This window comes from Nipponia nippon, unplaced genomic scaffold, assembly GCF_047370975.1.
Source record: "Nipponia nippon isolate SJK-2023a ecotype South Korea unplaced genomic scaffold, ASM4737097v1 scaffold_18, whole genome shotgun sequence".
NCBI lineage: Eukaryota > Metazoa > Chordata > Aves > Pelecaniformes > Threskiornithidae > Nipponia > Nipponia nippon.
The window spans coordinates 1,197,607-1,209,850 of NW_028262334.1; the positions used below are offsets into that span (position 1 = coordinate 1,197,607).

Sequence of the window (12,244 nt, forward strand, 5' to 3'; positions counted from 1 at the left end):
GCGGCAGCCTGCGGGCCCCGGCCGAGGCACCGCCCGCCCGCCCGCCCTCCGCTGCGGGCCGGCCCCCGCCCCCGCGCCCGCCCCTCGCCGCGGCCTCGGGGCGGCGCGGCGCGCCCCCGCACCGCGGCCCCGCACCGCGCAGCCGGGCGGGGCGGGCGGGAGCAGCGGGGTTGCGGCAGGCGGGGACGGAGCGGCTGGGAGGCGGGGGTGCTGGTCCCCGAAGGAGCATCCATCCCGGCGGCGGGCATCCCGGGCGGGGGGGGGACGCGGGCCCCGGGGACAGAGGCGTCAGCAGCTGGGGTGCGGGAGGTGCAGAGGGACCGCGGGGATGCGGGAGGACCTGCAGGGGGTACTGGCTCCAAGGATACAGGCACTGGGGGCTGCAGCAGTCAGGATGCAGGGGATGCTGGCCCCGGGGATGCTGGCCCCAGGGGTGGGAGCACACAGGCACCCAGGAGACAGGATACTGCCTCCAGGGACAGAGACTATTAGGGATGCAGCAGTTGGGATGTGTGGGATACTGGCTCCAAGGATGCAGGCACCCGCGCATGCAGGGAATACTGGCTGCAGGGATACAGGCACCTTGGGATGCAGCACCGGAGTTGCTGGTCCCCAAGGATGCATGTGTCTGGTATGTAGGGGACCGGAGCACCCAGGGAGGCAATACCTGAGATGCAGGCAGCCAGGGATGCCTCAGCAAGGATGTGAGGGTGTGCTGCAGCACCTGGGGTGGGGGGAGGCTGTTCCCAGGGGTTCTGGCTGCCAGGATGCAGCAGATGCTGGCCTGGGGGGGTTGGAGGCACCTGGGATGCAGCACCATGGATGCAGATGCCTGGGGAGGCAGCCCCCAGGGATGTGGGCATTCCCAGGGGTGGCAGAAGCATGCGAGCCCCCCCAGCTCACGGCCAGTTCCTGCCCCTCCAGTCAGGAGGGTCCCTCAGTTGGTAAATGACAACCTCTCTGCTGGCGTCTCCTGTCCCCATTCCCGCTGCTCCGAGGCGCTTCCTCCCTCAGCTGCAGGCAGGGTTGGGGCTGAGGTTCCTGGGCCGTGGCAGCTTCAGCTCCCGGGAGTTCCCTCTGAGAGCCCATGGGTGCAGGAGCTGCAGGGCCCCAGCAGACCACAGCCATGTCGAACAGCAGCAGCTCAGCACTTGGAGCACAGCAACTGTAGTGCAGCCTCCCCACACACGCTTGGCTCCAGTTCGGCCAGCCCAAGGGGGTTGACAAAACGTTCCCTGTTTAAGCTGACCTTGTGTGCGTCCAGGGCTTGGCCCTATGGAAAAGAGGAGACCAGCTTTGCAGGTTGGCTGTAAAGGAAGTAAAATTTTTAGCAATTTGGGGTGTCCCTTAACAACTCTTAAGTGCTGGTGGAGAAACAGTTTGCCCTGAGCCTTTCTGCTTCCTGCTTGCTTGGTTTTTTTTCCTTCTCAACCCATTTCCCATTCACCTAAGCGAATACTGTCAAATCCAGGGGACCCAGGAGCCCCAATGGTCCAGCCCCCCCTCCACCGTTCCCTCTGGTGCCAGATGAGCTGCTGGGCCGAGCTGACTGCAGGCAGAGCCCTGGCAGCGCTGCCCTGCCCTGCCCTGTGGCAGAGTGCCACGTGGAGCTGCGTGGGACGCGTGTCACCGCTCCCAGCGCGGGGGAAGCCCTGCCTTGTTTTGCAGGTTTTGCCATCCGGTGCCTGCGCGGCGCAGGTAGCCAGCCTGCGCGTCCTCCCCCCTGTCACGGCTCGAGCTGGGACTTGGAAACAAAATAAAGGCTGCTCTGCTCAGCCCCTTGGGTGTGTGTGCTTGCTCCGGAGCAACCTCACCCCCGGCTACTGCAGACCTAAGCTGCACCTTGTTTTCTGTTCTGGCACATTTTTGCCTCCTGTCTGCTCCTGCTGTTCCACTGTGCTCCCACGGGCACATTCCCCACCCCAGCCCCCCCCCCTCAGTTTGCTCCTGCAGGGCCCTGGCAGCATTGAGTGTAGCAGGGTGAAAGGAGGGTGAGTTTTTTCCTTCTTGCTCTTTCCCAGACCCCTCTCAGCCTCAGCCCGCACCTCCTGCCAGCTCTTGGCAGACAGCGCATCCTTCTGTCGGCAGTCATAGAGTCTGCTGGCTCTCGGTGCTGGGCTCTGGGCTCTCCCATCCCTTCTCCCCTCTGTCTGTCTTCCGCTCTCTGCTCCCCCTTGGGCCCCTCCAGGCCCTGCTCCTCAGCTCGGCCGCTCATCTCTTCTCTGCAGGAAAAGCTGCCCCTCTCTTTCCTCTGCCTTTAGGATGTTGCCTGGTGCTCTTCACCCTCCAGTGCAGCAGCCCCCTTCTCAACACTGCACCGGCTCCAGCAACCAGTCTGCTGTGCAGCTTTCCCACAGCTCTGGGGAGAGGAGGGGAAATTGGAGATCTGAAGGACTGGGGTCTCATCCTGACCCCCCGGTGCGCTTTTCCCCAATAATACTAAGCCCACAGCATGCAGCACAAAGGTTTCTTGCAACACGTCCTGCACCGCCCGTGCCTGCCCCTCGCTGAGGGTGCAGGGACCTGGTGCCTCTGCCCTGTGCTCTTCTGAGGGGCTGGCAGGGATGCTGCGAGGGTTAATCCTGCTGCCAGCCTCCTCCTGGGTTTGTGCTGCAGGTCCCTCCTCCGCCCTATCAGCTCCTCTCCCCTGGTTTGGCCTGGGTGATTCACCCAGCCTGGGGAGCTCAGGGGGATGTCATTCCCGTGAGTCAGGCGGGCAGGTCCCGGGGCTGGGATGGCTCAGCCGGGATCCCCTGGAGCGCTGCAGGCACGACCCCAGCCTGTGGGGAGCACCCTGAGCACCCACCCCGCAGCCCTGCCTCTGCAGCCCCCGCCTCACCGGTGCCTACAGCTGTGGGGCGGCGGTGGGACGGAGGTGTGAGCCCAGCCCCGCTGCTGGCACCAGGAGGGGTCGCTGGGCTCGAGGCAGGGACAGCGAGGGTCTGGCAGGGGCCAAGCGGGCAGCAAGAGCAGGTGCAGGAACGATCCCACGGCAGAAGGGCTGGAACAGCCCTGGGATGCACTTTGCACGGCTCTGCCAGCGACACCCTGGCAGGAGCCCTGTCTGCCTGGCAGCCTCCTGGCTCCAGTGGTTCCTTCTCCCTTTTCCCAAGATGTACTCCTGGGGCAGACACCGCCCAGTGTCCTCCCCTGAGCCGCTGCCAAGACGCTGCTGCAGCCAAAACTGCGCTTGTGTTCCGCCAGGGCCAGGATTTCCTGGAGCGTTTAGGCTGGAGCTGGGACAGTGATCCCGGAGGGGCCCTCCCTGTGCTCCCCGAGCCGAGGAGACCCGCAGCCCGCAGGCTCCTGTCCCCTCAGTCCCCACCATACCAGCTTGTGCCCAGGCAACGTGCAGGATCCTCTGATCATGGCTTTATCACTCAGCCCTGCATCCCTCCCTCAGCAATTCTGCCTCTGGGTGCTGCTCTGCTGCTGGCTGCCAGCCCCCTCTGCCAGCCCAGCCCTGAGCCCCTGGCTCTTTGCTCTTTAGGCATATTCCACCCTGCTGCTGTTTCCTGGCTCTGCACTGAAGGGTGCCAGCACTGGCCCCAGGGCTCTGTCACCACTGTCACCAGTGACCGTGGGCAGCCCATGTCTGGTTCCTGACTCCTCGTGCTGAGCAAAGCACTTAGCAGAGCCAGGGGCTGGGGGCCAGCCACTGCCCCAGCCCTCCATCCTCGGCACAGCTCCCCCCAGGCTGCTTTTGGCTCCTGCTGAGAAATAACCCCAGGATGGGGGAAGGTGCAGGAATGTGGCCAGCGAATGGCCGTGTGAAATCCCACTGGGGAGCATGAGCCCACGCGCCAAGGCAGAGCATCCCTGAGCACGCTGCGTCCTCCCGCTCGCTCCCGCCGCAGGGGAGAGGCGGGTAATGGCTGTGGCTGCTGCTCCCAGACAAAGCTTAATCCGCGGCACAAAGCGCGAGGCCGGAGATTGGCTGCTGCTTTACGTCACCGAGGAGGAACGGCAGCATCAAGATTTTTTTTTTCCCCTTCATTTTAATTCTCTTGCAATCTCTGTCCAAAAATAACCCAAGCCTCCTCCCCCGGGAATGCTCCGCATCAGAGCCTTGGCTCCTTTGCCCCCCTGTGCATTAGCCTGACAGGTGCTAAACGAAGCCATTATCTTATGTCACACCATAACCTTTTTTAAAAGCACATTTTCAGAGTGCGGGATTATTTTATTGTTTCATGTGGGGAGGTGCAGGGACGCACAGGAGGCCTCGGGTTTCCTGGCAGGGCAGCGGATGCCCTGGGAGAGGGCATTTCCCAGGGCGCTGGGTGGGTTGTGCATCCCCATTCCTCCCTGCTGACCATTGCCACTGCCAGGGAAACTCTGCAGGCGTTGGGAAATGGTATTTGTCCTGGGACTTCCCAGTGGCTGCAGCACATCGCCTGTTCCTTGGTGAGGCGGTGACACCCGCCATCCCACCACCACGCTCCTGGAGTGGGGCCATGCTTGGGGCCATCCCTCAGGCACTGGGGGTCCCCCCAGGCACGACGCTCCTAATGCTTTTTATACTCCTGGCTCCAGAGGGATGTGGCAGGGCCCAGCTGGCTCCCGGAGGGCTGCTCATGGGAGAAACCTCCGGCAGGTGGAGGGCAGGAGGCAGAGATGAGCCCCCACCAGAGCAGCTCAGCCCAGAGAGGCTCCCAGGGTGCAGTGGGGGGATTTTTCCCAACCAACCCCAAGATCTTCCCTGAGCTGAGCTGGGCCTGTCTGCTGTGCATTGCAGCAGTGCAGCCAGCGCGGAGCCATACGGGGGGCAGGTGAGGCAGCCCCCTGCCCCGTGGTTTTGGGGCACTGCCCTGGCACATGTCCCGTGGGAGCTGCCAGGTGATGGCCACGGGTCATCAGGCAGCCGGCGCTGCAGGGCAAGCAGGGCACAGGCAGGATGGGTCCCCAAAGGCCCCCTCCCTGCCCTGCGGGGCTGTGCTAGCAGGGCTCCCCCCAACCTTCCGCATATCCTCCGTGACACAGCCACGGGTCTCCAGTGGGGTCCCAGTGCCTTGGGGGCAGGACCCAGGCCCCCACCCACCCCGTGAGGCATCACTGTGGCTGGGCTGGCACAGGCGATGCTCGGGGAAGGGGTGAGGCTGGGTTCAGGACGGTGTGGGAGGAACCAGCGCTGGCTTCTGTAGAGTATCCCATGGAGGAGAGATGTCCGCGGGGCCGTGCCAGCTCACCTTGTGTCCCGGCAGGGCTTGGCTGGCTCCATCCCACGGGAGCGGGGGGACATCATGGAGCTGCACCAGGGCAGGATCTGGCCCCTGGAAACTGCGCTCAGAGCTGAGCCAGAGGCATCGGGCCACTGTCCTGCAGCGAGGCGTGCAACATGCTTGGCGCTGACCCTTGCTTGCACCGCTGCAGCCCCCACACCTGTGCAGCAGGCCAAACCTGCACTCCAAGTCTCTGCAAACTTATTTCAGACATTTAAAAATACAGAACAATTTATATTGAGGTTATACTGAACACTAGAGCTTCCCACGGAAGTACTTTATCATGTTCAAAAATATTTAATCCCAGCAATTTTCACATTGTTCTTATAAAAACAGACATGTATGAAGGGAAATGAAATGCTTAGTACATTTTTGGCGCATTTTTTTCTTTTTTTTTCTTTTTTTTTTTTTAACCTTTACAAATTACAAACACACATTCATTGTTTTTAAAGGAAAAAAACTAAGTCTCAGCTGTACACTGCAGAGATGCACTAACTATCCTGAAACTAAACCAGCCTCCCATGGTTACAATTGCCATTCTACAAGGACAAAAGAAAGACACCAGCAGCCAAGGACACGTCGGCAGCTTCGCTGCCTTCCCCAGGGCCTGGCTGGGGGGCTGGTGGCCTGGGGGACCCAGGCAGGAGATGGCCCTTTTGGGGGTCTCTGTCCCCACGGATGGGGAGCAGCCCTGCCGGTGTCTGGCTCTGGCAGGGGTGAAGGCAGCGAAGGAGTGTAGGGGATGCTGAGGCTCAAACTGGGCTTCACCTGCAGTGGGACCAGCTTTGATGGGCTGATTTCTGCCCGTTCTGCTCCCCCCAGGCTGGTCTCCTGTGCTGGAGCCCAGCCACGCTGCCTGCCTGCCTTTCCTTCCCCAATAAACCTCCACCTTCATCCCCTGCCCCTCTCCATCTCCTGCCCAGCTGGGAGCCCCAGCAAGGTGCCAACCTTGGCGCCTTTGGGTGGGAGCTGTTGACCCACGGGGGTCTGGGCGGGAGGTGCCAGGTGGGCTGCGCTGCCCCGATCTCTGGCCGGTGCCGTGCTGGCGCGGCTGCCCACGCACCGGGGCAGGCAGCGGACCCTCCTGCAGCGAAGGGGAGCTCGGCAGCTGGCAGGAGCGGTGACAGGGAGTCCAGTCCATCCTGCTTACCCTGAGATGCTACCCGGGGGCAAGGGTCCCGTTAGCGGGACTGGGGTTTTCCTGGCAATGGTCACGGTTAAGTGTTACTAATGAGGAACAACTGGTGTGAGCAAAGAGGTGCTGGCTGCTCCGTTCCCGGTGCCCAGGGAGGTTTCCCACAGCTCCTAGGCAGTGGGCTGCTGGGGTGTCACTGGTTAATGCTTCACCGTAGAGCTGTGAGTCCTGGCTTGCTGCCTCTCCAGCATCCAAAGCAAAGTGGGAAAAGAAAGCAGCATGTACCTCATGCATGCCAGGCCGTCCCCGGCTCCCTGGCGCAGCAAGCAGGGCTCCACACCGGCCGGCAGCTTTCCTGAGCTGCGCTCTGCTTCCCTGCAGTGAGGATGGTCCCTGTGCCCCGCTGCAGCTCCCGTTCAGGGCGAGGGGAGCCAGGAGCTGCAGGACAGGGAGGGCTGGCAGCACTGGCGGGACCCTGCAGCAAACCCTGCGCCTATCTCAGCTCCCAGCAATCAACTGCAGGCGCTTGCAATGGAGACATTTTTAATTTTTAACAACATCAGAACCGCAAAAATCCCCCTGTGTGGGTGTGGGCAGTGCCAGGGGACACGCCGCCGTGCGGCAGGGGACAGCGGGTGCCCCCACGCCACCCAGGCCTTGCTGGGACCCGGCTCCACCCTGGCTCCCGCTGCTGCCTGCGCCTGGGGCTCTGCAGCACACCTATCGCAGTTTAAATAGAATAAATACAGTGAAGAAAACAATAAAATCTTCAATAGAGAGGCAAAAGGAAAGACAACAGCAGGTCCAGGGGTCCAACCAAACTCCACGTGGTCTCTGGATTAGTTACTGAGGAAGTTCTATGAGAGCACATTAAGTTCGCAGCCGGAGACTCTCTTACCGCTGTCCTTATATCGAAACTTCATATTCTCTTGTTTCCTGAAAAGAAGGAAGAGCCAGTTGAGGGCAGCAGCTGCGTTTCAGGATAATCTCCCCAGTCCCGGGTGGCAAGAGAGGCCTCAGGTGTCATTTTGCTCCTGGGGAAGCAGTGCCCTCCCTGCCGGGACCCCGCAGCCCCCTCTGCCTCCTCCTGCCTGCTGGAGCCCACCCGGCCCCTCGGGAGCAACCGACAGGGATGGAGCCTCCCGCCCCGTTACTCGGCACTCCCACATCAGGACAGCTGGACTTGTCCTGTTGCTGCACACGCGGCAAAACCCATGCTTCTCTGTCAGGATGGTCCCCAGGGAGGAACGGGTGCAGCAGGACTCACCCCTGTTTCATAAATTGGGTTGTCAAACTCCGTTTCTACCGTGATCTGGCTGTAGGGGTGGGAGTACATGAGGGGCAGGCGGAGGCTGGAATAGTACCGACACCTGCAGGGGAGACGCAAGAGTCGCTGGGCTGCACAGCACGACCTCAGACCAAAACACGACCAGCCCCGTCCTCCCACATCCCCCCCACCCTGGCTCCCCAGGGACCCTGGAGCGGGAGCTTGGTGCCCGGGTCCCCAGGACTGTGCCTGGGCCGTGTGGCCAGTGAGGGCACGGCGATGCTGAGCCAGTCCTGGCCACATCCTCATGGGGCTCTGCCGCCGGCCCCCCGGCCTGACCGCACACCCCACCTTGTGAGATAGATGTACGCTCCTCCCAGCAGCAAGGAGATGATCAGCACCGGGATGAATATGGCTAAGGCCATATTTCCCCCCTCGAGCGATGTCTCTGCAGCAGCTTCTGCTACTAAAAGGACAAGATCTATTATGTTGGCATTTGCAAGCATCTTGTGATCCCCTCTCTGCCTCTGCTTCTCCCCTCCCTCATCCCAGACTCCATGCAGGCTCTGGCTGAGGGCCCTGCTCAGGGCTCATCCAACAAATGCATGCCACTCACCTTCCAGAGCATGTTCAAAGCTGTCTTGATTTACTGGAAGAGAAATGGAGAGTTACTGGTACGTAACTGGGTTTGACTGGATACTGGCAGCTGTTGGCTGCGTGGGGAGCCCAGGATTGGGGTTTCCCTGCCCCATTTGGTCCTAAGCCACGCTGCAAACTTTCAGTTTTTAATAAGCTTTCAGTCTCTGTAAGCACATGCACGGGACTGAGCGGGCTGGGCAAGTGAGACACTGGCAGGACGGCTCTGCCTGGGCCAGCGGTACCTCCGGAGAGCCCCACTGCTCAAGAGACAAGGTCTCCACTTATTTTCATTAAGTACTAATTAAGAACAGTTCATCCCTGCAGCTTAGTGGCAACGGGAGGGTCCTCCTCTGTCCAGAAAGCACACTAAACCCAGACCTTATTTAGATCAGTGCCCAGAGGGTTTCCTGGGGCTGAGCTCTCCCATCTCAGCTGGTGCCCAAGGAGACCATCCCTGCTGAGGTGGGCAAACTGCTATGGGAAGCAACAAAGCAAGAAAAACAAGTGAGCAGCCAGGCCCGCCCTGCACGCCCCACACCACCAGCATGGTGGCCAGAGGGTTTTCTCCCCCCTCCCCAGGGCAGCAGAGCTTGCTCAGCACAAATCCAGAAAAGCACCCAGCTCTCAAATGAGTTTAGCTCCTGGCTAGAGAACTGCTGGGGGTCTGCAGCCAGATGAAGGTCCCCGTGCTGTCCTGTTTTGGGGACAGAGGTGTTGGCTGTCCCCGCGCCCCCCCCAGCTGCCCCTCGCCGTTACCTTTGCAGATGGGCAGGGGTCCGCTCCAGTGGGATGGCTGGCCCAGGATGCATTTGATGGTAACCTCCCCCATGAGTTCAAAGCCCTCATAGCACATGAAGGTCAGGGACTCTCCTGGCAAGTAGAGGCGCTTATAAAGTATTTGATAGCCATTTTCTGGCAGTCCTGGATTATCGCAGGCCAGTGACTCCTCGGCTGAAAGGGAACACATTCTGGGGTGAGCCCCAGGGCTTGGGCTGCCAAGGGAGAGAAGGAGCCTGGGAGGCAGCGGGGAAGCACCCAAGATCTCACCCCATCCTGCTTTCAGGTAGCTCAAAGCTCTGCACCACCCCATGTGGCTGGGGAAGGTCTCGGACGCAGGAAAGGGCTTCCTGTGACCCCCTGAGCAGAGGAGCCGAGCTGCGGGAGAGCAGGAGAAACTGCCCGAACTTACAGACGCAGTGCGGGAGCCGTGAGGTCCAGATGGGCGTCCCTGTCTCACGGCTGTAGCAGGTCAGCAGCGAGCTGCCCTCCAGCACGAAGCCGGGGTTGCACGTGTACTGAATGGTGGTCCCCACCAGCAGCACTGGGTCAGAGATGAGGCGTGTTGAGTGCTCCACCTCCCCCGGGTCCGTGCAGTACATAACTGGGGAAAAGATACCATCTGAGTGGGGAGCCCTGGCACGGCAGCGGGGACCAGCAGCTGTTACAAAGCGGTGTGGGTCACAGGGGTGTGATGGGGACAGCAGCATGTTGCTGGGGGCACTTACTCTTCTCACAGAAGGGGGGGTCGCTGCTCCAGCTGAGGTCCCACTGGCAGGTGAGGGTGTCGCTCCCCACGATGTCATAGCCTGGGTCGCACTGGTAGGTGATCTTGGCCCCTCTCACCAGCTCCGTGTGTGATGTGGTCTTCCAGCCGTTCTGGATCTCAGGCAGGTCGGAGCAGGAGTCGTTGCGGGACACCTCTGCAGCCAAGAGAGATGCTGGCCGTCACCTGCTGAGCGGGACCCCGTGGCACAGCCTTCCTCGGAGCCACTGCACCTGGACACACAGCTCTTTGCCGTGTGCTTGTCCCTCTCAGAGAGCTCTCCAGCCCCAGGCACCACAAACGACACGGCCACAGCCAGCAGCCTGGTCTGTGGGTGGCATCCCCTGGGCAGAGGGAAGGGGCAGTGGAGCAGCAGTGGGTAACGGGGGCTCTTTGAAGCCTCCCCAGCCCTGACCCTAAAAGCAGGTGGAGGGCTGTGCTGACGAAAACAGGGCAGTGTCTTTGCTGGGGTCAGGCCAAAAAGAGCAACCTGGGAAAACCAGGCTCAGCTCTGGCTGCAGGCACATGGGAGGAGCGGTGCAGATGCTGCGGTCATGACATGGTTTGCTCTGGTGAGGGATTTCTGCCCTGCTCTCCCCAGTCCCGTGCCCGTGTCCACCGAGCCTGGCCGCGTGTGCTGCAGTGCACCGAGGAGGGGACCTGCAGCCTTGCAGGTGATCTGCATTGCAGCTTGCTCTCTGTTTGTCGTAACTGGGGCTGTGAGCAGTGCAAAGAAAACACGCTTGGAAGAAGTCTGCCAGGGGAAGACAGGAGGGGGGAGAGGCAGGCAGCGAGACCGCAGGCAGCTGTGGGGGAAGGAGTGCCCTTCCCAGTCCTTGTCCCTTCTTGGGCATCAGTCGCCCTGGTCTGGCAGACATGGCAGCACCAAAGGATGATGTGAGCAGACATCTCCAGATGGAGTCTAAGCCTCTCCGGAGCAAGCAGCTGGGACCATCCATCTCAGGAGCCCACCCAGGGACTGGCTTTAGTGACCCCTCCTAGGAGGACACCTCGCTGCAGTGCCTCAGTGCCATCAGCTTTGTGCCTGACAGAGTGTGTGTGGGGATCCTGCAACCCTATTTCCAGCAATTTCTCTCCCTGTTCTGCTCCACAGTTGCACTGGGCCAGACCAGGGCTATCAGGGACCAAAAATGCCACTGCCTTCTTGCCAGCCTAGAAGAGAGGAGCCATACGGGGACACCCCAGAACTGACTGACCCAGAGACCTGCAGTGGGGTTGAGGGTTTCTGCAGGAGCTCGGTGGGATGTGAAGTGCTGGTGTCACAGCAATTGTCCCCGCTTCCCAACCCGGTACCTGGACAACCTGGTCTGACTGCGCATCATGGTCCCCACCTGCACTGCAGTGGCAGGGCAGGGGACGCACCCAGCACCCCGCTCTCCCTACCTATGTAGTTCATGATGAAGCCTTGCCCCTTCCCAAAGATGAGCCCAGCAGGGTCTGAGTGGAACTGGATGGTGAGGTCAGGGCTGGAGGAGTAGAGCTTCTGGGGACCACTGCTGCCGACGTACTGCCCCAGGATGCGGGCGGTGAGCTCGTCCCCGTCATAGATGGTGAGGATGTCGCTGTTGGTGAGGTTCAGGCTGGAAAGGAGAGCTTGGTTAGAGAGCAGCTTGGGCAGGGAGCCTGGCAGGATGCGACGGTGTCGGGCTCAAGGGGCAGCGAGGTGACCTGCAGCGCAGCGAACCTGCTTCACAGCCCATCCCCGTCCCCATCCCTGTCACTGTCCCCATCCCCATCCCTGTCCCATCATCCCCGTCCCCAGGCAGGCTGGACAAGCGCTGTGGGACTGGATTGTCCCGAGTGGGTCGGCAGTGCTGGTTTTCAAACGACAACCCTATAACTCACCCCGGCTCCGTCCTCCCCGCTCTGGGGAGGCTCAGGACGGAGCGAGCCCTCCCCCAAAGGCCGGGAGGTGCTGGCGGCTCCCTGGGCCAGGGTGGCCCAAAGCCCCGTCACAGGGTGACACCAGCTTCACCGGACCCTGCCCCACGGCGCGGCAAAGGCCGGGACCCCGCGGCGGCCCTCCTTGCTGGGGCCCTTGGGAGGCGGCGGGACGGAGCCCCGAGGCCGGCGACCCCCGAGGCCGGGCCCTCGCCCGGGGCTCTCCCGCTGCAGCGTCGGCAGCCGGGGCGCCTGGGGAAGCGGCCGCGGCGCCGGGGGAAGCGGCCGGGTCCGGCGGGGCCCAGAGCCCGCGTCCCCGCGCTCGTCCCCGCGGCCAGCAGAGAGCAGTGGCGGCCCGCGGATGGGCGGCGAGCCCCGAGCTGCTCCGCCGGGGCTGTGCGGGGTCCTGCCGGGCAGGGCAGGCAGCAGACCCTGCTCCGGAGCCAGGGCCGGCACCGGCAGCAGCCTCCACCCACCCCGTCTGCAGCGGGGATGGGGCTGCCCCTTCAGCGGGAGGCGACAAGGGGCTCTCTTCCCGC

The 12,244-nt window shown here is 62.1% G+C and overlaps 1 protein-coding gene across 1 annotated transcript in view; it reads right to left on the bottom strand.

The window, feature by feature from the left end:
- Positions 1-5,496: 5,496 nt before the first annotated feature.
- SEZ6L (seizure related 6 homolog like) overlaps positions 5,497-12,244 on the bottom strand; it is a 49,507-nt gene continuing 42,759 nt past the window's right edge. The window contains exons 10-17 of the mRNA XM_087754762.1: positions 11,208-11,404; positions 9,766-9,960; positions 9,450-9,641; positions 9,017-9,211; positions 8,238-8,270; positions 7,973-8,087; positions 7,622-7,724; positions 5,497-7,290 (exon numbers count right to left, since the gene is read on the bottom strand). Coding sequence (XP_087610888.1) covers positions 7,261-7,290; positions 7,622-7,724; positions 7,973-8,087; positions 8,238-8,270; positions 9,017-9,211; positions 9,450-9,641; positions 9,766-9,960; positions 11,208-11,404 — 1,060 coding nt within the window. The 3' untranslated portion in view covers positions 5,497-7,260. The remainder of the gene's footprint in view (positions 7,291-7,621; positions 7,725-7,972; positions 8,088-8,237; positions 8,271-9,016; positions 9,212-9,449; positions 9,642-9,765; positions 9,961-11,207; positions 11,405-12,244) is intronic.